We start from the raw sequence: 24,615 nt of genomic DNA, 5'->3' as shown, positions 1-24,615 counted from the left end.
TGTATATATATATATATATATATATATATATATATATATATATATATATATATATATATATATATATATATATATATATATATATATATATATATATATATGTATGAAATACTTGACTTGCTGAATTGTAGCTGTCAATATAGTCCACCCCTCTTAACCACGCCCCGCCCCACCCCTGACCACGCCCCCCGCCCCCCACCTCCCGAAATCGGAGGTCTCAAGGTTGGCAAGTATGTCATAGAGTCTCTGCAGATTTTCTGAGCCCTGGTCAGGCAGCGGCTTTTTGCGATCTCCTGGATAGGATTAGTGAGAATATACTTATTTTAAGGTATTTTTGGGTTCATTGAGGTTAGCCAATTTGACTTGTTTTGGAAAGTCTTGACAAGCCGAATTTTCTTGTTCTATTGGCAGATAATTTTGCTTAGTTCAAATAAAATACCCCTAATTTTTGTTTGTTTTTTTCTTGTTTTTGAACACTGACTTTTTGCAGTGTGTATTGCATGTATGAACCAAAAACCACAGAGAGCTCCATATGAGGCGTCCTCATTTAACCGTACGAGAGGAATATTGTACTCCCTGCTAAAATCCCTGCATCTTTTTTTCCTACTCCTCCTCCAGACTCCAGAGGAAATCTACTCCGCCGGGGATGCCCTGCTGTTGAAATTTCACTCTGATGACAGTGTCAGTAGAAAAGGTTTCCACGTGCTCTACACCAGCACAAAGTTCCAGGACACTTTGCACGTGAGCAAGTGACTTTAAACTTACACCACATCCAAACTGCAAATGCAGACTCTTCACTTTTTGCTGGGCCCACACCCATCCCAGCAAGGAGTGCATGGATTTAAACCACAAATGTCACATTTACAGCAGACAAATGATATATTTCACATAATTGTAGGTGTACAAGCTCTTGCACGCTGCCTGTAATTAGCAATTTAGTGCCCTGTGGGGATTTAACATGCACAGTTTTACATTTAAACACCTAATGACGTGCTGTTAACTTTCCTATGTTTTTACGACCCTCCACTGTAAGCTTATGTTTAATGAATAGTGTTTTTGCACATATTCCTTACTTCTACAAATCCCTCTTACGTATAACACACAGCACTTTTCCACACTTTTAAAATTAACTGTTGCAGACACAATACTTCACTGAGGGCTGTGATTTTAGGACAAAACATGTTTACAATATAGGACAATGTGTGTTACACGTGATACTGACAGCTAGTTAGTCATTTTTAAGTTGCGTTGTTAAATAAATCCCCAAGTTTTATGTCTTTTTGTGTTGTATTATAACAAACCTCATAATTTCCTGCGTACTTAAACGCAGCACCAGGTACATCAGTTACTGTATACTCCCAAAACATCATTTAAAAAAAAAAAAAATGCAATTCCTTAATTTGAACGCAACAAACCAAAAATACTCTCCATCTACACAGTTCAAACAAAATAGCATCTTTGAAGCAATATTGATCTGAAAAATCAATAGTTATATTAAAATAAAATAAAGAAAGAAACATGGCGTGAGTCTGAAAATGAGCAGAAAGAAGCAACAGCTTAAACATTTCCTGCCTCATCACTCAGACATAATAATATTATTATTTATCAACAATACGATACATAATGACCTGATATGACACTATTAAGTATATAATCACAGAATACATATCAGATATACTTATATGCATGTGTCTGTAACCAAGGTGGTTTGGCCACTTATTTAAATATATATATATATATATATATATATATATATATATATATGTCTTAATAAGGTTATCCAAAAAATAGTGCTCGATACCGTAGTAGAGCGCAATATATGTATGTGTGGGAAAAAAAATCACAAGACTATTTCATCTCTACAGGCCTGTTTCATGAGGGGGGTACCCTCAATCGTCAGGAGATTTTAATGGGAGCATTCGCATACCATGGTTTGTATAGGGCACAGAGTGGGTGGGTACAGGCTGGCCTAGGGGCCAAATGTAACACATTTGGGACCTCAAAGACAATAATGTTGAATATTCAATAACATGGCAAATTCTTGCATCCAGCACACCTTACAATAGTGGTAATAAAAGATGCAACCTATGCTTGAAAGAGAAACTGTTTATTATCTACCGTCCAGACCTGTCATCCCTCAACAAGCGCAGCGAAATTGTAACAACATGCCGCCATAGACGGAAACACCTCCTAGGTAACACATGAACCAATCACCACGCCCCTAGGCCAGCCTGTACCCACCCACTCTGTGCCCTATACAAACCATGGTATGCGAATGCTCCCATTAAAATCTCCTGACGATTGAGGGTACCCCCCTCATGAAACAGGCCTGTAGAGATGAAATAGTCTTGTGATTTTTTTTCCCACACATACATATATATATATATATATATATATATATATATATATATATATATATATATATATATATATATATATATATATATATATATATATATATATATATATATATATATACAGTGCAGACCAAAAGTTTGGACACACCATCTCATTTCAATACATTGTCTTTATTTTCTCGACTATTTACATTGTAGATTGTCACTGAAGGCATCAAAACTATGACACCTGTGAAGTGAAAACCATTTCAGGTGACTACCTCTTGAAGCTCATGGAGAGAATGCCAAGAGTGTGCAAACCAGTAATCAGAGCTAAGGGTGGCTATTCTGAAGAAACGAGAATATAAAACATGTTTTCATTCATTTCACCTTTTTTTGTTAAGTACATGACTCCACATGTGTTCATTCATAGTTTTGATGCCTTCAGTGACAATCTACAATGTAAATAGTCATGAAAATAAAGAAAACACATTGAATGAGAAGGTGTGTCCAAATTTTTTGCCTGTACTATATATATATATATATTTATATTTCTCCATATATATATATGTATATTTCCATATATATATACTATATATATATGTATATATGATATTATTACTTCTAAAAACCAACATTGATTAGTCACTTTTTGGAGATTAAAAGTTTTTATTTGATGTATAATCCAGCCATTTCATAGATAATTTCGTCATTTTTAAATTGCATTGTTAAAGAAATCCAACATATTTTTTGGGATTTCATCTAAAACAAATGTCCATATGTCCCAGCATACTTTAACACAACACCAGTTACATCAGTCACTCCCCAAATCAACCACTTACTTTTTGGAGATTAAAAGATAAATACATTGTAGAAACCCACAATAAAAAAAAAGTTTTATATAAGCCAAGTGTCCCGCACATTGATTTAATTGAATTACTAATTAATTCATTAAACATTGATGAAAAAAAATTGTTGCCTGCTCCCGCTTTCTAAAATTAGACATTATCATGAAGTATAATTACTGAAATCCTTCATTAGATGTTTAATAAATGTTCATCCCAAATATACTTTAAGTTTATTTTATGAAGAAAAAAAAAGGTAAAATTCACATTCTAGTTGCTTCCCTGGTTTTTACTCACTCCTGTTACCCTTACACATAAACACTCTTTAAAAAAGGTCCACAGGAAGTTGCATCATCCAGATCATCTGCAGACCAAAAATTATTTCACTTGTGAAGTGAATTATATTTATATAGCGTTTTTCTCTAGTGACTCAAAGCGCTTTACATAGTGAAAGCCAATATCTAAGTTACATTTAAACCAGTGTGGGTGGCACTGGGAGCAGGTGGGTAAAGTGTCTTGCCCAAGGACACAACGGCAGTGACTAGGATGGCAGAAGCGGGGATCGAACCTGCAACCCTCAAGTTGCTGGCACGGCCGCTCTACCAACCGAGCTATACCGCCCCACTTGTTCATTCTTCTGCATTATGTTTCAGATAAGATTGAGTTTGTTACCTAAATTGTTGTTTTTTTATGTTGTTCATTTTTTAAATACATTGAATCACTGTAATGTGCTTAGTGCCAACATGCTATAAGCATAAATGTAATGAGGCTATATTTGGTGTGTTGGCTAATTCTGCGGTTAAAAAAAAGACATCCTTTTTGTTTTTTTCCCCATTTTGAATATATATTTTATTTAGTTTAATTATTTTTAAATACCCGAATGCAGCTGGGATAGGCTGCAGCACCCCCGTGACCCTGAAAGGGACAAGCGGTAGAAAATGGATGGATGGATGTATTTTATTTATTTTTTATAAATTCAAAAAGGTAAAAATAGAAAAATAAAAACGGAGTCTTCTCGTCCAAAAACAAAGTTAATTTGCCTGAAATTGGTGTGTATTATTAGATTTAGAGTTAAAAGTAGATAGAAACTGAAATTTATTTTTTTTTAAAAGAAAAGGTCAAAAATATATATAATATTCCAAACATTGCAGCCGTAGATCCAGTCTACAGACTTAAGCTAAATCTACGTTCTGTACAAAAAAAAACCTAGATTTTTGGCAAGAAAACTTTAAGAGGCTCATTCTCGTGCACTTTATCCAGGAATCCCAGATTGAAGTAAGGGTAGAGCGTCTCCATGAAGCTCTCCCTAAAGGTGTACAGGTGTGTCATGGTTTCTGCATTGTAAAAAGACACCAGGCCTCTTTTGTAGTCCAAGTACACCCCGATCCTGGCCAGCGACTCCTCTAGGGACAGGACGGTCGGCGGGGACGTGCCCGCCATGTACTGTATCCCGTACGACAGCGAGAGGGTCCAGAAGCCGTTAGCCGGAAGAGCCTTGATGACCCCCTTCCTGGGTACCGACTCCCGAGCCACGCCCACGGTCCAGACGGTGCTGCTGTAGACCTCGATCTCCCAGTAGTGGCGGCCGTGGGTGAAGCCCTGGCTCCCCAGCAGCGACAGGGCGGCGTTGAACCTATTGGGGTTGTCTTCCACGCCGTGGTTGAAGGTCTGGTAGCGGACGCAGGTGAGTGAGGAGGTGAGGCTCAGCCAAGGGTTGGCCGTGCTGGAGTTCAAGGTGATGGCTGCTGGCACTAAAAGTATAATTAGTATATAATGATGTGTTGTAAAGCAATTGAAGCAAAATGGAGTTCAGTACTTGGCTGGCTGGTGATTAAGTCTCAACTAGTTTGCTTTCTGAGGAAAATTTACATTGACATCCCACTGGGTTGTGAGTTTTTCCTTGCCCTTATGTGGGATTCGAACCAAGGAAGTCGTTGTGGCTTGTGCAGCCCTTTGAGACACTTGTGATTTAGGGCGATATAATAAACATTGATTGATTGATTGAAAAGAACTGTGCATCCAGCACTATACCACCAGGCATTGGTGATATAGTGGTTAGCATAGCTGCCTTCCAAGCAGTTGACCCGGGTTCGATTCCCGGCCAATGCATGGCTTAAATTTTCCATGAATTGATTAACATGGACCTCGACTTAAACAAGTTGAAAAACTTTTCGGGGGTTACCATTTAGTGGTCAATTGTACGGAATATGTACTATACCAATGGTTCTCAACCTTTTTTCAGTGATGTACCCCCTTTTTTAATTCAAGTACCCCCTAATCAGAGCAAAGCATTTTTGGTTGAAAAAAAGAGATACAGAAGTCAAATACAGCACTATGTCATCAGTTTCTGATTTATTAAATTGTATAACAGTGCAAAATATTGCTCATTTGTAGTGGTCTTTCTTGAACTATTTGGAAAAAAAGATATACAAATAACTAAAAACTTGTTTGAAAATAAACAAGTGATTCAATTATAAATAAAGATTTCTACACATAGAAGTAATCATCAACTTAAAGTGCCCTCTTTGGGGATTGTAATAGAGATCCATCTGGTTTCATGAACTTAATTCTAAACATTTCTTCACAAAATAAGAAATCTTTAACATCAATATTTATGGAACATGTCCACAAAAAAGCTAGCTGTCAACACTGAATATTGCATTGTTGCATTTCTTTTCACAGTTCTTTTTGACAGACATTTTAGTGAGGGTCAAAACATCATGGCATGGGGGGAACTGGCTTTATGGTAATGAATGGAATAGGCTACTTGATTTGATGTTCAGTTTATGAACTTACATTCATTTTTTGTTGAAGTATTATTCAATAAATATATTTATAAAGGATTTTTGAATTGTTGCTATTTTTTAGAATATTTAAAAAAAAATCTCACGTACTCCTTGGCATACCTTCAAGTACCCCCAGGGGTACGCGTACCCCCATTTGAGAATCACTGTACTATACTGTGCAATCTACTAATAAAAGTTTCAATCAATCAATAAATCTGGAAAGTATTCACAGGGCTTAATTTTTTCCACATTTCATGTTACAGCCTCATTCCAAAATGGAATACATTCATTTTTGTCCTCAAAATTCTACACACAATACCCCATAATGACAATGTGAAAAGATTTTTTGAAAATAATCATAAAAATGGCAATGGCATTTTGATGGGCCTGCTATATGTGCACTGGACATATAGCAGGCCCATCAAAATCAGCCGCCGTGCTTTTAAGATGGTGCCGAGTGTCTGAATCTGTGAGTTTTAGGTGTAACTATACGTAACGAGCTACGGAGCTAGCCTAAAATGTTAGCATGCTTACATAAAATTGCTCACATTTCGCATGTGTGCTAACGTTAGCATGATAACAGTCTCATATACCAATATGACTCTTAAGGTGTAAGGCTGCGGAAATGGGAAAAAAAAAGTGTAAAATTAGATGAAAAAGTTAGCATGCTTAAGTTGGCTTGCTAGCATGCTATCGTTTGCATGTGTATGTGTTTTTCACTTTTCTCAACTTTTCTTTAAAAGCCCAACCAGGGACGAGGATTGCAGATTAGCCCATACTTGCCAACCCTCCCGAATTTTCCGGGAGACTCCCGAAATTCAGCGCCTCTCCCGAAAACCTCCCAGGACAAATATTCTCCCTGAAAATCTCCTGATTTTCAGCCAGAGCTGGAGGCCACGCCCCCTCAGCTCCATGCAGACCTGAGTGAGGACAGCCTTTTTTCACGACGGGAGGACAACAGGGTGACAAGAACTAAATCATCCAGACTAGAGATAAATTGTATTATTATGTTTATCTTACCTAAAAATAAATATATTTATTAATTTAAAAAAATAAAAATAAAAATAAATTCTTACTATATTTTGCTAAAAACATCAAAATTAATTGTATTTTTATTTTTTATTTTTTCCGACTCCTTATTACATCCAGCCATAGAATTATACATTAAAATAAACATATTTGAAATAATTAATTTTAAATTATCATAATAATTTATTTAAAATGACCATATATAATTATTAAAATAATTGCTTGTTTATCAACAACTTTAGCATTTTATTCATTACATTTTGAAGCTCTCAGAAGCCAAGTTATGTTATATTCCTTAATATTTATTTATGCAAGTTTGAAGTATCAATTATCCAAACACTGTTTTGTTTGCATATTTTCAGGATGTATATATATATATATATATATATATATATATATGAAATACTTCCATCCATCCATTTTCTACCGCTTATTCCCTTTGGGGTCGCGGGGGGCGCTGGAGCCTATCTCAGCTACAATCGGGCGGAAGGCGGGGATATGAAATACTTGACTTGGTGAATTTTAGCTGTCAATATACTCCTCCCCTCTTAACCACGCCCCCAACCACGCCCCGCCCCCAAACCCCCACCTCCCGAAATCGGAGGTCTCAAGGTTGGCAAGTATGGATTAGCCTGTGGCTAGAAGTCTTATGTACTTTGACATCGGTTACCTATGGGTAGCAATGTTTCCTTGTACTGTCCCTGTCGAATAAATCTAATAAATAAATATGTTCTTTCTGCACTTCCTCGAACATCTTGAGGAAAACATCAGTAGATAAGGACGCAAAAATACAATGCTATGCATCTTAATTTTCTCTCATTTTTGAGCTCTTCTTTCCATGTTTTTCAGCAGGTTCTGACAAAGTCTGATTTCCGGGATTGCATTTGGCTTGAGTCGCTTACATTTTTTTTTTCATTCAAACTCGGACCGAAACCCTCCGTCCTCGGAGTCAGAGTCATTCAAATGCAACTTGCTCTCCTTTCGCTCGGTCCATCCCCATTTTGCGTCAGTTAATTTTACTGGAGAGGTCCATACTCTCCTTATATTGCCTTCATTTGAATATGTTTGCAGGCTGATCCCTTCTTTACTTGTACTGCGACAACCTTCAACAATGCATCTGCCAGCCATGTTTGATTATTTCTTCAAACACTGGGCGAAAATATCTTGATTCCGGATGAAGATGCTCGCAAAACACAGGCTGATGCAGGCCCCGCCCACATTTTTTACCTAAAAGTAGGCGTTCCAAAAACTACCGTATTTTCCGGACCGAGGGCGCACCGGATTATAAGGCGCACTGCCAATGAGCGGGTCTATTCCGGTCTATTTTCATACAAATGGTGCACTGGATTTTAGAGCACATTAAAGGAGTCGTATTATTATTATTTTTTCTAAATGTAAAAGACTTCCTTGTGGTCTACATAACATGTAATGGTGGTTCTTTGGTCAAAATGTTGCATAGATGATGTTTTACACATCATCTTCAAGTCGCTTTCTGACAGTCGCTTCAGGATGCGCCGTTTTGTGGGCGGTCTTATTTACGTGGCTCACCTTCGACAGCGTCTTCTCCCCGTCATCTTTGTTGTAGCAGTGTAGCGTGCAAGGACGGGAGTGGAAGAAGTGTCAAAAGATGGAGCTAACTGTTTTAATGACATTCACACTTCACTTCAATCAATAACGGAGCAGCATCTTCTCATCCGTGGCTCACTAGTGCAACAACAACGCCAGGAATGTGTCCCGTGAAAAACCGTCCGACCAGAACTCTCTAATAACTAAAGTTCCTTGGGTGATGTGGAGGGGGGCGTGGCCTGCGGGCCTGCCGCGGAGCGGGGTGTGCAAGGACCGGCCTCGAAGCCAGCGGCAGGTGAGTAGATTGCCCAGCTGGGGCTGGTTATCTAATCACCTGTCGCCTTTATTAGCAGCAGCCGGGCCGAGACACGTTGGAGTTGGAGCCAGAGAGAGAGACACGCCGGAAAACAGAGACATGCCGGACTGGAAAGTCCCAAATATATATTGCTGGAAAGCAAGCCATCCCCGGGTGTTTATGTCGATAAAAGACTTGATTCAACCTGTCTACCGGGCTCCCGAAGATCTGTCGGCGTCAGGAGAACCCACCACGTGCAGAGACCTTCACAGGTGAATAATGTAAACTCACTACACCGGTATGTTTTAGCGCTTTCATGGCGAGTTTACTGACAGATATAAGTAGGAACTTTACACAAATTTTTATTAGAAATGGCAACAGCGGAGGATGAATGTCACATAACAAGAAAAAGAAGAAGCTTATCGACTACGGGGTCACAGACTACAAAGGCGGAGGACTTATGCAGATCCCAAATACAGATCAGCAGGTACCAGAAGGTGAGAAAAGTTGCTTTTGCATATTATTGCGAAACAAAACGCCAGATAATATGTCTTACCTTATACACACACCATAATAATACTGGTATGTTGAAGCACAGTACAATCCATCAAGCGGTGTGGCTTCATAGCTTACTAAAATCATACTAAAATATTTTGATAGATTTTTGAGCGCCGTATGTAATGTTCTGTATTTTCAATGGAACATATAAAATGTTGGTGTTGTTTACTTGAGTCATATTGCAGTCTACATGTGTATCTTATGTGTGACTGCCATCTACTGGTCACACTTATCATTTCACCATGTACCAAATAAAATAGCTTCAAAGTCGGGAAGCACAACCAAAATCTTTCCGTACATTAGGCGCACCGTCGAGTTTTGAGAAAATGAAAGGATTTTAAGTGCGTCTTATAGTCCGAAAAATACGGTAACTACTGTGTCTATTTTGGGGGGAATTGTACTTGTAGACTTCATTTTTAGGTCCAGAACTACGTAGTAAGCGGCAATCAGTGAGGTGCAGTCACTAGAGGCAGGTGAGGCGGGGCCTCACCTGCCATCATGGAAAGAAAAAAAATGTAAAAAGAAAAAAAAAATATTAAATTGTTATATGTATCCAGTGATTATACTATAAAGTTATTTTCCATTTAACTTCACCAGTTTTAGATTATTTTTATTCAAAATAGCTGAATTTTCACATTTGCCGTTCAAATACTGAGAAGAGACGGTGCGGTGAACAGCAGCCAGTTGAGGCACGTCACTCAGTGCCGCAACATGGATTGCGCAATGACTCGGCTAACTGCTGGCCTGCTGTGCAGATACACCTGCAGACTGCAGGTGTACCTAATTCACAACTCCTCCAACAGGAACATGATTGTTTTTGCACTTTTTGGCTTCTTATTAAATAACTTTTGTAACCTATTTTCATGGGCTTTCCTCTTTGTGATGTTAAGTTCCTGTTATGCGCTGTTATACAGTATATGCCTTGAGCTCTTATTTTGAAGGCGCTAAGAGCGGAAGTGATGTCACGTTGCGGAGGTTTTTGAAAGGAGGTGAATAAAGTGGTCCTCGTGTAAACTGTAGCCTCCGTGTTTGTTATTTTGTAGTTTCATACAGTATAGGTGACATTTATAAACCCTCGGTTACACTCTTTTAAATAGATTCAATCTTGCACGTGGAAAGTTTAAGTGAGGGCTTTAGTTGCGGTGCATGGACTTAATTTCTAAGTAAAGGTAAGACCATAATAAGGTTTTTTTTTTAATTAAATGTGCTTTTTTGTGTGCTACAGTTTGTATGTGTAAAGTTAAAGTTAAGTTAAAGTACCAATGATTGTCACACACACACTAGGTGTAATGAAATTTGTCCTCTGCATTTGACCCATCCCCTTGTTCACCCCCTGGGAGGTGAGGGGAGCAGTGGGGAGCAGTGGGCAGCAGCGGCGCCGCGCCTGGGAATCATTTTTGGTGATTTAACCCCCAATTCCAAGCCTTGATGCTGAGTGCCAAGCAGGGAAGAATGCTGGTATGAGCTTTTAAACATAACCCGTTAACTGCTGCCAATCAAATGGTGAATAAGATACTCTTTAGGGTTCATATGTTTGTAAATCTGACTGTGATGAAGTCAGTGCCTCACCAGCCATCAACCTCACCGCACGTCACTGGCGCTGTGATGGCTGCAGTACTTGACTGCAACGATCAGAGGCGCTGGTGATGCAGTCTCAACGTGTCATCTTATTAATTTGATTTACGGTCCGTTATAAACTTGATGGCCGCATGTTGTTGCTAGGCAGAGTTCAATCTTACTGTGCAGTAATGAAAAACAGGCCCATGCTAGCCACACCCACTCGGCTGTTTGAATGAGTTCTATTTGGCGTGACGGACCAGTAATGTAAATCATACTTGCCAACCTTGAGACCTCCGATTTCGGGAGGTGGGGGGTGGGGGGCGTGGTCGGGGTTGGGACTGGGGCGTGGTTGTGGGCGGGGGCGTGGTTAAGAGGGGAGGTGTATATTGACAGCTAGAATTCACCAAGTCAAGTATTTCATATATATATATATATATATATATATATATATATATACATATATATACATATATATGGGGGTGGGGGTGGGGGGCGTGGTCGGGGGTGGGACTGGGGCGTGGTTGTGGGTGGGGGCGTGGTTAAGAGGGGAGGTGTATATTGACATACATACATATATATATATATATATATATATATATATCTACATTCTGAAAATATGCAAACAAAACTGTGTTTAGATAATTGATACTTCAAACTTGCATAAATAAATCTTAAGGATATAATATAACTTGGCTTCTGAGAGCTTCAAAATGTAATGAATAAAATGCTAAAGTTGTTGATAAACAAGCAATTATTTTAATAATTAAATATGGTCATTTCAAATGAATTATTATGATCATTTAAAATTAATTATTTCATATATGTTTATTTTAATGTATAATTCTATGGCTGGGTGTAATAAGGAGTCAGAAAAAATACAAATAAAAACACAATTAATTTTGATGTTTTTAGCAAAATATAGTAAAAATGTATTTAGTTTTTTTTTGTAATTAATAAATATATTTATTTTTAGGTAAGATAAACATAATAATACAATGTGTCTCTAGTCTGGATGATTTAGTTCTTGTCACCCTGTTGTCCTCCTGTCATAAAAAAAAAAAGGCTGTCCTCACTCAGGTCCGCATGGAGCTGGAGGGGGCGTGGCCTCCAGCTCCGGCTGAAAATCGGGAGATTTTCGGGAGAATATTTGTCCCGGGAGGTTTTCGGGAGAGGCGCTGAATTTTGGGAGTCTCCCGGAAAATTCGGGAGGGTTGGCAAGTATGATGTAAAGCCCGGTGAATTGTTGGTGACCTACCTGGGTAAATAGTGCTCTTCATGGACTTCCACACTCTGTACTGCAGGGGCCCTGCAAAGCGTCCTTCACACAGGCTGGGAGGCGTAAAAACTGGCTTCTCGAACTTCAGCGGCGGCCTGCCAATAAAAAAAAGCCCCCGAAGCAAAACTGAGACGATGCAATGAAAACAAAACTTGCTTTTTCTCCCACTCACCTCTGCAGACACACTTTGATGCTCTGGAAGGAGACACGGGGAGGAGAAAAAAAAGTGGCGATTAGTATCTTGACAGACGAGAAGGCTTTTTCCACATGACATCAGCGTCTAGGAGCTCCCTGCGGTCGGGGGAGGGAAAGTCCCTGAGCCGAGGGCCCGTGGACTCGACTGAGCTTCTTATCCCGCTGATCAACCAGTGAGCTCACTGGCTTTGCATCCTGTCCAGCGTTTGTTAGCAGGAAGCAGGAGCAACTCGACCCTGTTTGGCTTCTTTAGAATTGAGCGCCAACTTGACAGGAAAGGCAACGAGGTCCCACCCTTGCACTGCTTATACTTCTCATCTAGCTCAGCAACTCTGCACATAATCATCTCCACCAGCTGACTCATTTCTTTCCTTCTTTTTTCTTTTTTTATGACTCTCACCCGCAGTAGAGTGAAGGGGTCCTGCTCCCGCCGCTTGTCCTCGATGTCTTGCAAGGCTCTCTGCAGACGGGAGATCTCCACGCACAGCAGGGCCTTGTGCTCGTCCAGGCGGATCAGCTCGCGGCGCTCCTCCGTCTTCAGCTTCACCTGCAGCATCTTCTCCTCCTGGTAGAGGAACTGGTGCAGGTCGCTGAACTGGGTCTCGATCCGCTGCTTCAGGTCAGCTGTGTGGTCCTGATAGGTAGTTAAAGGAGCCATATGTAATATTGTGGCCAGAAATGGTTTTGATTGATAGAGACTTGTATTAGTAGATTGCACAGTTCAATACATATTCAGTACAATTGACCACTAAATGGTAACACCCCAATAAGTTTTTCAACTTGTTTAAGTCGGGGTCCACGTTAATCAATTCATGGTACAAATATATACTATCAGCATAATACAGTCATCACACAAGTTAATCATCAATGATATTATAGCGTCCCGGAAGAGTTAGTGCTGCAAAGGATTCTGGGTATTTGTTCTCTTGTGTTTATGTTGTGTTACTGTGCGGATGTTCTCCCAAAATGTGTTTGTCATTCTTGTTTGGTGTGGATTCACAGTGTGGCGTATATTTCTAACAATGTTAAAGTTGCTTATACGGCCACCCTCAGTGTAAACTGTATCGCTGTTGATGAAGTATGCTTTGCATTTACGTGTGTGTGCGTACAGGAGCCGCTCATATCTTGTGACTGGGCAGGCATGTTGTTAGAAGGGATGAAAAGCGGACGTGACGTTAAAAGCAGTGCCTGTAAGGCACGCCCCCAAGACTGGAATACGAGATATAATGACTGATGAACACCTTCGTTCGATAATGAAGGTTGCCTCAGCTCAAAGCCTAAGCCCCGACATTAATGAACTAGCATCCAAGAAAAGATGGCAGGTATCTGGCTTGGGCACATCAGATTGGATCAGTGTGTTGCAAACTGAGCAGTTTAAAGTCCTGAATGGTTGGTCTATTCATTATTTTACCGGTATTTTCACATTTATTAGCCTGTGGAAAAAGTTCATGTTGATATTTACCTTAGAAGGCTGCAAATAGAAAAGAGGCATTCAATTTTTATTTAAATTGTATTTGATATACCATTGATATTTTTTAATTATTATTATTAGTTTTGCATTATATTTAATGCAAAACTTGTTTGGGTCCCTATCAAAAAGGTTAATTTGTTCAACCTTTTCAATTTTGACCCACTCTGTATTTAAGTTTGACACCCCTGGTCGGAGTCATACTTGCCAACCCTCCCTATTTTCCCGGTAAACTCCCGAATTTCAGTGCCCCTCCCGAAAATCTACCGGGGCAAACATTCTCCCGAATTTCTCCCGATTTCCACCCGGACAACTGCACTGCCTTTAGCGTCCTCAACAACCTGTCGTCACGTCCGCTTTTCCTCCATACAAACAGCGTGCCGGCCCAGTCACATAATATATGCGGCTTTTACACACACAAAAGTGAATACAACGCATACTTGATCAACAGCCATTCAGGTCACACTGAGGGTGGCCGTATAAACAACTTTAACACTGTTACAAATATGCGCCACACTGTGAACCCACACCAAACAAGAATGACAAACACATTTCGGGAGAACATCCGCACCGTAACACAATATAAACACAACAGAACAAATACCCAGAACCCCTTTCAGCACTAACTCTTCCGGGACGCTACAATATACACCCCCGCTAACACCAAACCCTGCCCCCCCCCCCAACCCCGCCCCATCCCCCAATAACAATAAGATTTCGGGGCTGTAAATCTAATTTTGAAATGAGCATATCCCGGCTGAGCTACTGTTATCAGTTATAGAGGTGTTGGAAAATAACATGATTTATTAATGCCTTTTGACATATCAAGGTCATTTAATGATGACTTGACATGAAATTATTACAATCATTGACGTTTCTTGTGTTGATTCACAATAGGGATGGGTACAGTTCACATTTGACATTTGAACCGATACGGTATCAGTTTCTGGTACCGTGGAAATCAACAACAGTACTCAACAATACCAATTTAGTGTTAATTGTTAATGTGTTGATGATAAAATCTCACTTTTTTTTTATTTAACATTCCACAGATTATGATAACTTTGCTGTTCTGTTGTTATCTTAGTTTCTTACCCTCCCGGGTCTCATTTGCAAGTATTACTGTATATAGTAGACTTTGCATGCAATTTCAAGACGTTAGATGGCAGTCGTGTGTGGACTACGCGAAATAGTTTTGGGGGCCACTTTTCCAGAAAGCTAAGGACCATACTTGCCAACCTTGAGACCTCCGCTTTCGGGGGGTGGGAGCGTGGTCGGGGGTGGGGCGGGGCGTGGTTAAGAGGGGAGGAGTATATTGACAGCTAGAATTCACCAAGTCAAGTATTTCATACATATATATATATATATATATATATATATATATATATATATATATATATATATATATATCTACATCCTGAAAATATGCAAACAAAACTATGTTTGGATAATTGATACTTCAAACTTGCATAAATAAATATTAAGGAATATAACATAACTTGGCTTCTGAGAGTTTCAAAATGTAATGAATAAAATGCTAAAGTTGTTGATAAACAAGCAATTATTTTAATAATTAAATATGGTCATTTTAAATGAATTATTATGATAGTTTAAAATCAATTATTTCAAATATGTTTATTTTAATGTATAATTCTATGGCTGGATGTAATAAGGAGTCAGGAAAAAATACAAAGAAAAATACAATTAATGTTGATGTTTTTAGCAAAATATAGTAAAAATGTATATATATATATTTTAAATTAATAAATATATTTATTTTTAGGTAAGATAAACATAATAATACAATTTATCTCTAGTCTGGATAATTTAGTTCTTGTCACCCTGTTGTCCTCCCGTCATGAAAAAAGGCTGTCCTCACTCAGGTCCGCATGGAGCTGGAGGGGGCGTGGCTTCCAGCTCCGGCTGAAAACCGGGAGATTTTCGGGAGAATATTTGTCCCGGGATGTTTTCGGGAGAGGCGCTGAATTTCGGGAGTCTCCCGGAAAATCCGGGAGGGTTGGCAAGTATGCTAAGGACCGAGGCTTCCCCCTTTTTTACTATTTGTATTATTTTGTCACTCCCGTAGACTCAGCTCCTTCAACAGTAGACATTTGATTTTGGTATATTTAAGTTGTCAGAGTTACAGGAGTGCTCTGCTGTTGTTGTTTTTTTATTTTTTTATTTTTTTTAAAGCTAGTCAAAGATCGTCTCTATGTCAGTGTTTTTAAGAATCTCCTGCAAAAATGTGAGTCTCTCACCAGTTTTTTAAACTGAATTTGAGGACCACCAGTTGAAAGGGCCAAATGATGAAACTAGAAGCACTAGTATACCTAAAGGAGTTGACCATGTGAAGTAAACAAGCTACAACAACACCTTGGTTACATTAATCACATTATGAAGAAAATGTGTGACTGGCCTTGCCATTGTTCTGTGATTGCTAGGAATGTTAGAAAATGTCAAAGATCTGCTCACGTGTTAACATTGGTCCAAGTTCTTCCATACAACAAGAACACTCTAGAGCATGGGTGTCAAACTCTGGCCCGCGGGTCAAATTTGTAGCGTCCCGGAAGAGTTAATGCTGCAAAGGGTTCTGGGTATTTGTTCTGTTGTGTTACGGTGCGGATGTTCTCCCGAAATGTGTTTGTCATTCTTGTTTGGTGTGGATTCACAGTGTGGCGTATATTTCTAACAGTGTTAAAGTTGTTTATACGACCACCCTCAGTGGAACCTGTATCGCTGTTGATCAAGTGTGCGTTGCATTCACGTGCGTGTGCGTACAGAAGCCGCACATATCTTGTGACTGGGCCAACACGTTGTTAGAATGGATGAAAAGCGGACGTGACGACAGCTCGTAGAGGACGTTAAAGGCAGTGCCTTTAAGGTACGCCCCCAAGACTGTGGTCCGGGTGGACTACGAGATATAATGACTGATGAACACCTTCGTTGGATAATGAAGGTTGCCTCAGCTCAAAGCCTGAGCCCCGACATTAATGAACTAGCATCCAAGAAAAGATGGCAGGTATCTGGCTTGGGCACATCAGATTAGATCAGTGTGTTGCAAACTGAGCAGTTTAAAGTCCTGAATGGTTGGTTTATTCATTGTTATTTTATTTTCAAATTTATTAGCCTGTGGAAAAAGTTAATGTTGATATTTACCTCAGAAGGCTGCTAATAGAAAAGAGGCATTCAATTTTTATTTAAATTGTATTTGATATGCCATTGATATTTTTGAATTCTTATTATTATTATTTGAAACTCGATTTTGCATGTCACTATAAAGTTATATAAGCCTTGCTCATTCAATATTCAATGCAAAACTTGTTTGGGTCCCTGTTAAAAAGGTTAATTTGTTCAACCTTGGCCCGCGGCTTATTTAAGTTTTAAATTTTGACCCACTCTGTATTTGAGTTTGACACCCCTGCTCTCGAGTTTTGAAGAGTTTGCTGCAAAAATGTTTGTCTTCCAAGTTTCGGATTGAACTCGGGGGTGGGCCGGTATGGTGTCATTTGCGGCCCCTGATCGGTAGGTTGTGAGTTCAAACCCCGGCCGAGTCATACCAAAGACTATAAAAATAGGAGTGCTTGGCACTCAGCATCAAGGGTTGGAATTGGGGGTTAAATCACCAAAAATGATTCCCGGGCGCGGCCACCGCTGCTGCTCACTGCTCCCCTCACCTCCCAGGGGGTGATCAAAGGTGATGGGTCAAATGCAGAGAATAATTTCGCCACACCTAGTGTGTGTGTGACAACCATTGGTACTTTAACTTTAACTTCGGCAAACAGTTGAAATGGCGCCGGGCCATGGTGTATGCCATTAAGTTGAATGTGCCAATCCAGTCTTACGCCGGGCCCTACAAAGTGTTTATGCTGTAAATTGGAGGTGTCCAAACTTTTTGACTGGGGGTCAAAAAATTTGGCCGGGTGTGTGTGTGTGTGTTTACATATTATAATAGTCTAATGGATATATAATTAATAATCATTATAAATGTATATTAAGAGTACCGTATTTTTCGGACTATATGTCACAGTTTTTTTCATAGTTTGGCCGGGCTCCAGTGCGACTTATATATGTTTTTTCCCTTCTTTATTATGCATTTTCGGCAGGTGCGACTTATACTCCGAAAAATACGGCATGTGAAAATTCAACTCCTACCTTCCGTGACGAGCTCTTTAAAGCTTTGTAATCAATGAGAAATATCAAGCAGCTAAAAGTCAAACATGGATCAGTGCGGAGAGGGTGTTTTGCATTTTTCCCATCGTGCCTTGCAATGGGTGTCATTTCATTTTTTTATGGTGATAGGATGTTTTTGTTTATAATATCTACAATGTTTAGTTAGCATGTCGTGTTATGTGACTTTTTGCTTGAATTGTTCTTTCTGCACCATGACTAGAAAAGGTTGTTTCGATTGGGTCATATAAGTGAATGATGTGCCTGTATTTCTTACATTGTCCCCTAAAATGGTGACAAATTGGCAGTTGTTAGGTCCCTGGGTAAATACAGTTAGTACAAATTACCAACTGTCCATTTGGCAATATGTAAAGTTAGTCTGGAACCACCCTGCTCGACCAGGTTGTTTATTGAAATATTTGTCTCGCTGGCCAAATTGAAAATTTCACTTGGCCCCTTTATTGTACTGATTACACACCAGCTGTTTTCGGTTGTGCATTTTATTTGTAGTCTTCGTTCAGCAAATTTGGAGGCGTTGAAATCACCATGTAAAATTGTGAATGCTAATCAGTAGCATGTCTATGGCAAAGCCAATGTAAATTAGCATCAAGCTGGCACATTTTGGAAAAGTGGAACCTTCCTGTACGTTTAAGAGTTTTCCGTCAAGCATACTCGCTTTGTTGTCATGGAAAATTCCAACATTACCTCGAGGCAGTTTGGCTGGGTCCACTCTGCTTGAGTGCTTGTTTCCCTGCCAGTTGTTTGAGCCGTTGCATGGTCTGCAACCGAAGGTGATGTCACGGCATACTTGCCAACCCTCCCGGATTTTCCGGGAGACTCCCGAAATTCAGCGCCTCTCCCGAAAACCTCCCGGGACAAATTTTCTCCCGAAAAACTCCCGAAATTCAGGCGGACCTGAGTGACGTGTTGACAACACACAACAACAGTGTCTACCGTAAAGCAGTTCGTCTGCCGTAAACAGCAATGTTGTGACACTTTTAAACAGGACAATACTGCCATCGACTGTACATGCATATGTGACCCACCCATAATGTGTCACATTTTTGTGTTGATTTATTTATTTTATTTTGTCGTTTGAATTCGTTTTTGGAGCTGTCATTACACATTTATCAGTATTCACATTGGTCAGTAGGGGGCAGTAGGGCGGTTCTTCCCAATTGAATGCTATCGCCTGCAGACCGGAAGTGTCTTGTCATTCTGATGAGCGCGACCAGTCTGTGAACAATTGAAACGTCCTGTGTGCTTTTTCCTCCTGTATTAAAGGTTAGTTTTGGTGACTCAACTCACTGAATAATATCCATGTGATCTATAAGTTTAAGTACACATTCTGATGGTGGAGCCTAACTCTAAAGTGTTTGTGAGTTGTAGTTTGTAAATGAACACTGAAATTCAAGTATTTATTTTATTTATATACATATATATATATATATATATATATATATATATATATATATATATATATATATATATATATATATATATATATATATATATATATATATATATATATATATATATATATATATATAGCTAGAATTCATTGAAAGTCAAGTATTTCTTATATATCTATCTATCTTAACCACGCCCCCAACCACGCCCCCCGCCCCACCCCCGACCACGCCCCCACCTCCCGAAATCGGAGGTCTCAAGGTTGGCAAGTATGTGTCACGGGCAACAAAAGTATTGAAATATGGCCTTAGTTGTAATTTTGATTACCAAATTTGGAGGTGTTGAAACGGTAGCATTTCTATGGCAAATCCAATGTAAATTAGCATCAAGCTAGTACATTTTGAAAAAGTGGAGTGAATCAATATTCAGTTGGCACCAAATTCGGTACCCATCCCTAATTAAAAGCGTACACAAAAACCCTCTCACCTTAAGCTTTTTGACTTCCTCCTCAGCTTCCCTATCACACTGCAGCGCCGTGTTGAGCTCAGCTTTGAGGGAGTCCATGGAGCTGTTCAGGGACGCCTGATTTTGGACAAAGAAGAAGACTTAACAAGTGTCAGAGGTACTCTAATGCGCTACATTGTGGTCGTCGACAAAAAAAAAAAAATGACAAAACAAAATTGCGTAAACACTGGTGACATCGAGATGGACAAAAGGTGGCGAGTTTACGCCAAAAAGAACTGTATCGACTAGACTTCGTAGAAGACGGAACTAAGATTTGGTGAGGAGCTGGAAAAAGGTGCAAATATGCTACATTGTGATTGTTTGCAAATATTCATTTACAAAAGCCAAAACCAGTGAAGTTGTCACGTTGTGTAAATGGTAAATAAAAACAATGATTTGCAAATCCTTTTCAACTTATATTCAATTGAATAGACTGCAAAGACAAGATATTTCATGTTCGAACTGAAAAACTTTATTTTTTGCATATATTAGCTCATTTGGAATTTGATGCCTGCAACATGTTTCGAAAAAGCTGGCACAAGTGGCAAAAAAGACTGAGAAAGTTGAGGAATGCTCATCAAACACTTATTTGGAACATCCCACAGGTGAACATGCTAATTGGGAACAGGTGGGTGCCATGATTGGGTATAAAAGCAGCTTCCGTGAAATGCTCAGTCATTCACAAACAAGGATGGGGCGAGGGTCACCACTTTGTCCACACATTTTTGAGTTAATTGTCCAAAAGTTTAAGAACAACATTTCTCAACCAGCAAGGAATTTAGGGAATTCACCATCTGCGGTCCGTAATATCATCAAAAGGTTCAGAGAATCTGGAGAAATCACTGCACCAACGTTGAATGCCTGTGACCTTCGATCCCTCAGGCGGTACTGCATCAAAAAGCAATGTCGGTGTGTAAAGGATATCACCACATGGGCTCAGGAACATTTCAGAAAACCACTTGTCAGTAACTACAGTTGGTTGCTACATCTGTAAGTGCAAGTTAAAACTCTACTGTGCAAAGCGAAAGCCATTTATCAACAACACCCAGAAATGCCGCCGGCTTCGCTGGGCCCGAGCTCATCTAAGATGGACTGATACAAAGTGTACAAGTGTTCTGTGGTCTGACGATTCTACATTTCAAATTGTTTTCGGACCAAAGAGGAAAAGAACCATCCGGATTGTCATAGGCGCAAAGTTGAAAATCCAGCATCTGTGATGGTATGGGGGTGTATTAGTGCCCAAGGCATGGGTAACTTACACATCTGTGAAGGCACCATTAATGCTGAAAGGTACATACAGGTTTTGGAGCAACATATGTTGCCATCCAAGCAACGTGATCATGGACGCCCCTGCTTATTTCAGCAAGACAATGCCAAGCCACGTGTAACAACAGCGTGGCTTCATAGTAAAAGAGTGCGGGTCCTAGACTGGCCTGCCTGTAGTCCAGACCTGTCTCCCATTGAAGATGTCTAAAATACCACAATGAAAACCCCGGACTGTTGAACAACTTAAGCCGTACATCAAGCAAGAATGGGAAAAAATTCCACCTGAAAAGCTTCAAAAATTGGTCTCCTCAGTTCCCAAATGTTTACTGAGTGTTGTTAAAAGGAAAGGCCATGTAACACAGTGGTAAAAATACCCCTGTGACAACTTTTTTGCAATGTGTTGCTGCCATTAAATTCCAAGTTAATGATTATTTGCAAAAAAAAAATAAGTTTCTCAGTTCCATAATTAAATATCTTGTCTTTGCAGTCTATTCAATTGAATATAAGTTGAAAACATCATTGTATTCTGTTTTTATTTACCATTCACACAACGTGACAACTTCACTGGTTTCGGGTTTTGTATTTAAAATGTATGTAAATTAGCGAGATTATTCCAGAACAATAACACCAACAAGGAAAACTAAATATTTGGTAAGGGTCTGGTTAAAGGTGCAGATGTAATAATGGTGCCTGAACACTATAGTGACATCTAGTGGTCAGATCAAATGTTCGTAACCCAAAACAACATTGACGAGGAAGAAGTAAGTTTTGGATCACAATAAAGGTGTGTTTTTTACGTCCACAAACTAAAAAAGAAAGTTAATTAATCCTGCACACTCACCCTGTACTTTTGCTCTGCGTCCTGGACACACACCATAGTGTGGTTCCTGTGCTCCTGCGAGAGTCCACACACCAGACAAACCAGCTCCTGGTCGTCCTCGCAGTACAGCTTCAGCTCCTCCCGGTGTCGGCCGCAGCGCGGGGCCGGGGCCGGGGCCGGGGCGGGCGCCTTCTCCACCGGGGCGGGCTCCACTCTCCCGCTCTCCTCCAGCCCCTGGCAGTAGCTCTCCACGATGTTGGCCACGATGCGGTTGGGTCTGTAGCTCTGACCCGGGTACACCTTCCTGCACTGGGGGCAGGAGCCCGTGGCCCCCTGGCTGTGACCCCGGGGCCCGGCCCAGTAGCCCACGATGCAGCCCTGGCAGAAGGTGTGGTCGCAGGGCAGGGAGACGGGTTGCTTGAAGAGGTCCAGGCAGATGGAGCAGGTCAGGTCTCTGCTGATCCTATTAGCTGGGGGTGGTCTCAGCGAGGCAAACTCTCCTTCCTTGGCCTTCCAGCTTTTCTTCTCTGGCTTGGCTCCTTGGTTGTGCTTCTCCACAGTCTGCAGATAAGCAGACTGGATCTTCTTCACTTCTTTCTGGTTCTTGCTCATGTTGTTTTTTGTGTGAGCGGCCTGCAGTCTTCCTGTTGACTGTGAAGGAAGGAGGTGGTGGACAGTGAGGGAATGTCTCCTCCCTTTCCTCCTCCTCCTCCTCCTCGCTCTCTCTCCAGACAGTCGCCAGGAAACTGAGGCGGAGCGTTCTTAACCGCGTCTGCAACAAAGCCCGTACTTAACGCTTTAAATCTGCCGCGGAAGAATGTGAATCCACTTCAAGTCCTGCGAGATTGGCATCGGGGTCAACAAGTACCGACTTGCTAACGTTGTCCACTTTGACAACTTTTCTTCCTTGTTGTTACTCAGAGACCACTAAGTGTGTGTGTGTGTGTGTGTGTGTGTGTGTGTGTGTGAGAAGTATCTGGGTTCCCATCCTGTGCGTGGGAGTGTTCCGGGCTGCTAACAACAAAGTCATATTGTTTACCGAGAGCCAAGTAGTCCTTAAACCAGGGGTCGGCAACCCGCGGCTCTGGAGCCGCATGCGGCTCTTTGATCATTCTGATGCGGCTCAGCAGCTTACTTGCTGAACCCCCCAATTTACCCGTGAGACTTCCGGATTTCAGTGCCTCTCGCAGAAAAACTCCCGGGATTAATATTCACCGATTTTCACCCGATTTTTACCCTTACGGCTATAATAAGGGCGTGCCATGATGGTACAACATTTAGTGCCCCCTACAATCTGTGTCAACAGAGTGCTAGCCCATAACTTGTTATACAATATACATCTTTTGCTTGCACACGTACGGAACAGCAAGGCATACTTGGTCAACAGCCACACAGGTTACACTGACGGTGGTCATATAAAACAACTTTAACACTCTTACTAATAATGCGCCACACTTTGAACCAAAACCAAACAAGAATGACAAACACATTTCGGGAGAACATCTGGACCTTAACACAACATAAACACAACAGAACAAACACCCAGAATCCCATGCAGCCCTGACTCTTCCGGGCTACATTATACACCCCTGCTACCATCAACCCCCCCCCCCCCCCCTCTCTCTCTGTGCGTCGGTTGAGGTGGGCGGGGTTTGGTAGCGGGGGTGTATAATGTATCCCGGAAGAGTTAGGGCTGCATGGGATTCTTGGTATTTGTCCTGTTGTGTTTATGTTGTGTTACGGTGCAGATGTTCTCCCGAAATTTGTTTGTCATTCTTGTTTGGTGTGGGTTCACAGTGTGGCGCATTATTAGTAAGAGTGTTAAAGTTTTTTGTTTTTTTTTAATACCGCCACCGTCAGTGTGAGCTGTGTGGTTGTTGACCAAGTATGCCTTGCTGTTACCTACGTGAGCGAAGCGGAAGCCCCATACAACGTGTGGCTGATCAGGCACGCTGACTGTAGTGTGCGCTATATGCTGTACAATCACAGCACGCATGACACTGACAAGTGCCATTCAATTAAAACCCGCGTGTCGCACCAGCTTTCAAATACCACATAAAGGTGTGGGCAGCGTGTCTGAGACCCTTGGTTATACATAGCACAAAGCAAAAAAAAAACTTCGTATGCAGTGTTATTTCATTTAAAATTTCAAAAAAAATTTGCTTCTCCCATTGTTTTCTATAATTTGTGAAACTGGTCAAAATGGCTCTTTGACTGGTAAAGGTTGCCGACCCCTGCCTTAAACGCACCATGAGAAAACATCTCTTTTCTTTACAGCAGGGGTGTCCAAAGTGGCCATTTGACACCCACGCCTGGTTTTATAAGGAACGTTTCGAAACAAGGATTTAATTAAAGGGGTCATATAGGGCTTAAAAGTGTGACGTGGAAACGCATTGCATTGTGGGTCTCGCTGGCCTGAATCGCTTATTTACATGGCTGTAATATAATAATGATATGATATAATAATATAATCCATCCAGCCATCTTCTTCCGCTTATCTGAGGTCGGGTCGCGGGGGCAGCAGCCTAAGCAGG

General features: G+C 40.6%; 2 protein-coding genes and 1 non-coding gene across 5 annotated transcripts in view; 2 read left to right on the top strand and 1 right to left on the bottom strand.

Moving 5' to 3' along the window:
- LOC133574579 (bone morphogenetic protein 1-like) overlaps window positions 1–1,572 on the top strand; it is a 65,345-nt gene extending 63,773 nt beyond the window's left edge. For 2 of the 3 annotated variants that reach the window (XM_061926758.1, XM_061926757.2), the window contains exon 21: window positions 619–1,570. In XM_061926758.1, coding sequence (XP_061782742.1) covers window positions 619–753 — 135 coding nt within the window. In that variant the 3' untranslated portion in view covers window positions 754–1,570. Of the gene's footprint in view, window positions 1–618 lie in introns of all 3 variants that reach the window. The other variant, XM_061926759.2, reaches the window with a different exon arrangement.
- A 2,732-nt stretch (window positions 1,573–4,304) lies between these two features.
- On the bottom strand, window positions 4,305–22,848 carry trim69 (tripartite motif containing 69). Its single transcript, XM_061926767.1, has 6 exons — window positions 22,103–22,848; window positions 19,978–20,073; window positions 12,847–13,080; window positions 12,424–12,446; window positions 12,231–12,346; window positions 4,305–4,932 (listed from the first exon to the last, which is right to left on the bottom strand). Exons 1-6 carry the CDS (start codon window positions 22,691–22,693, stop codon window positions 4,388–4,390), a joined length of 1,605 nt encoding a protein of 534 aa, XP_061782751.1. The 5' UTR covers window positions 22,694–22,848; the 3' UTR covers window positions 4,305–4,387.
- Window positions 5,219–5,290, top strand: trnag-ucc (transfer RNA glycine (anticodon UCC)). Its single transcript has one exon. It is a non-coding gene; the product is annotated as a tRNA-Gly (tRNA).
- Window positions 22,849–24,615: the final 1,767 nt, after the last annotated feature.

The sequence above is a fragment of the Nerophis lumbriciformis genome, linkage group LG32 (genome assembly GCF_033978685.3).
Source record: "Nerophis lumbriciformis linkage group LG32, RoL_Nlum_v2.1, whole genome shotgun sequence".
Taxonomy (NCBI): domain Eukaryota; kingdom Metazoa; phylum Chordata; class Actinopteri; order Syngnathiformes; family Syngnathidae; genus Nerophis; species Nerophis lumbriciformis.
The sequence above is the reverse complement of the archived record's forward strand: the minus strand, read 5'-3'. Positions and strand labels throughout refer to the sequence as shown.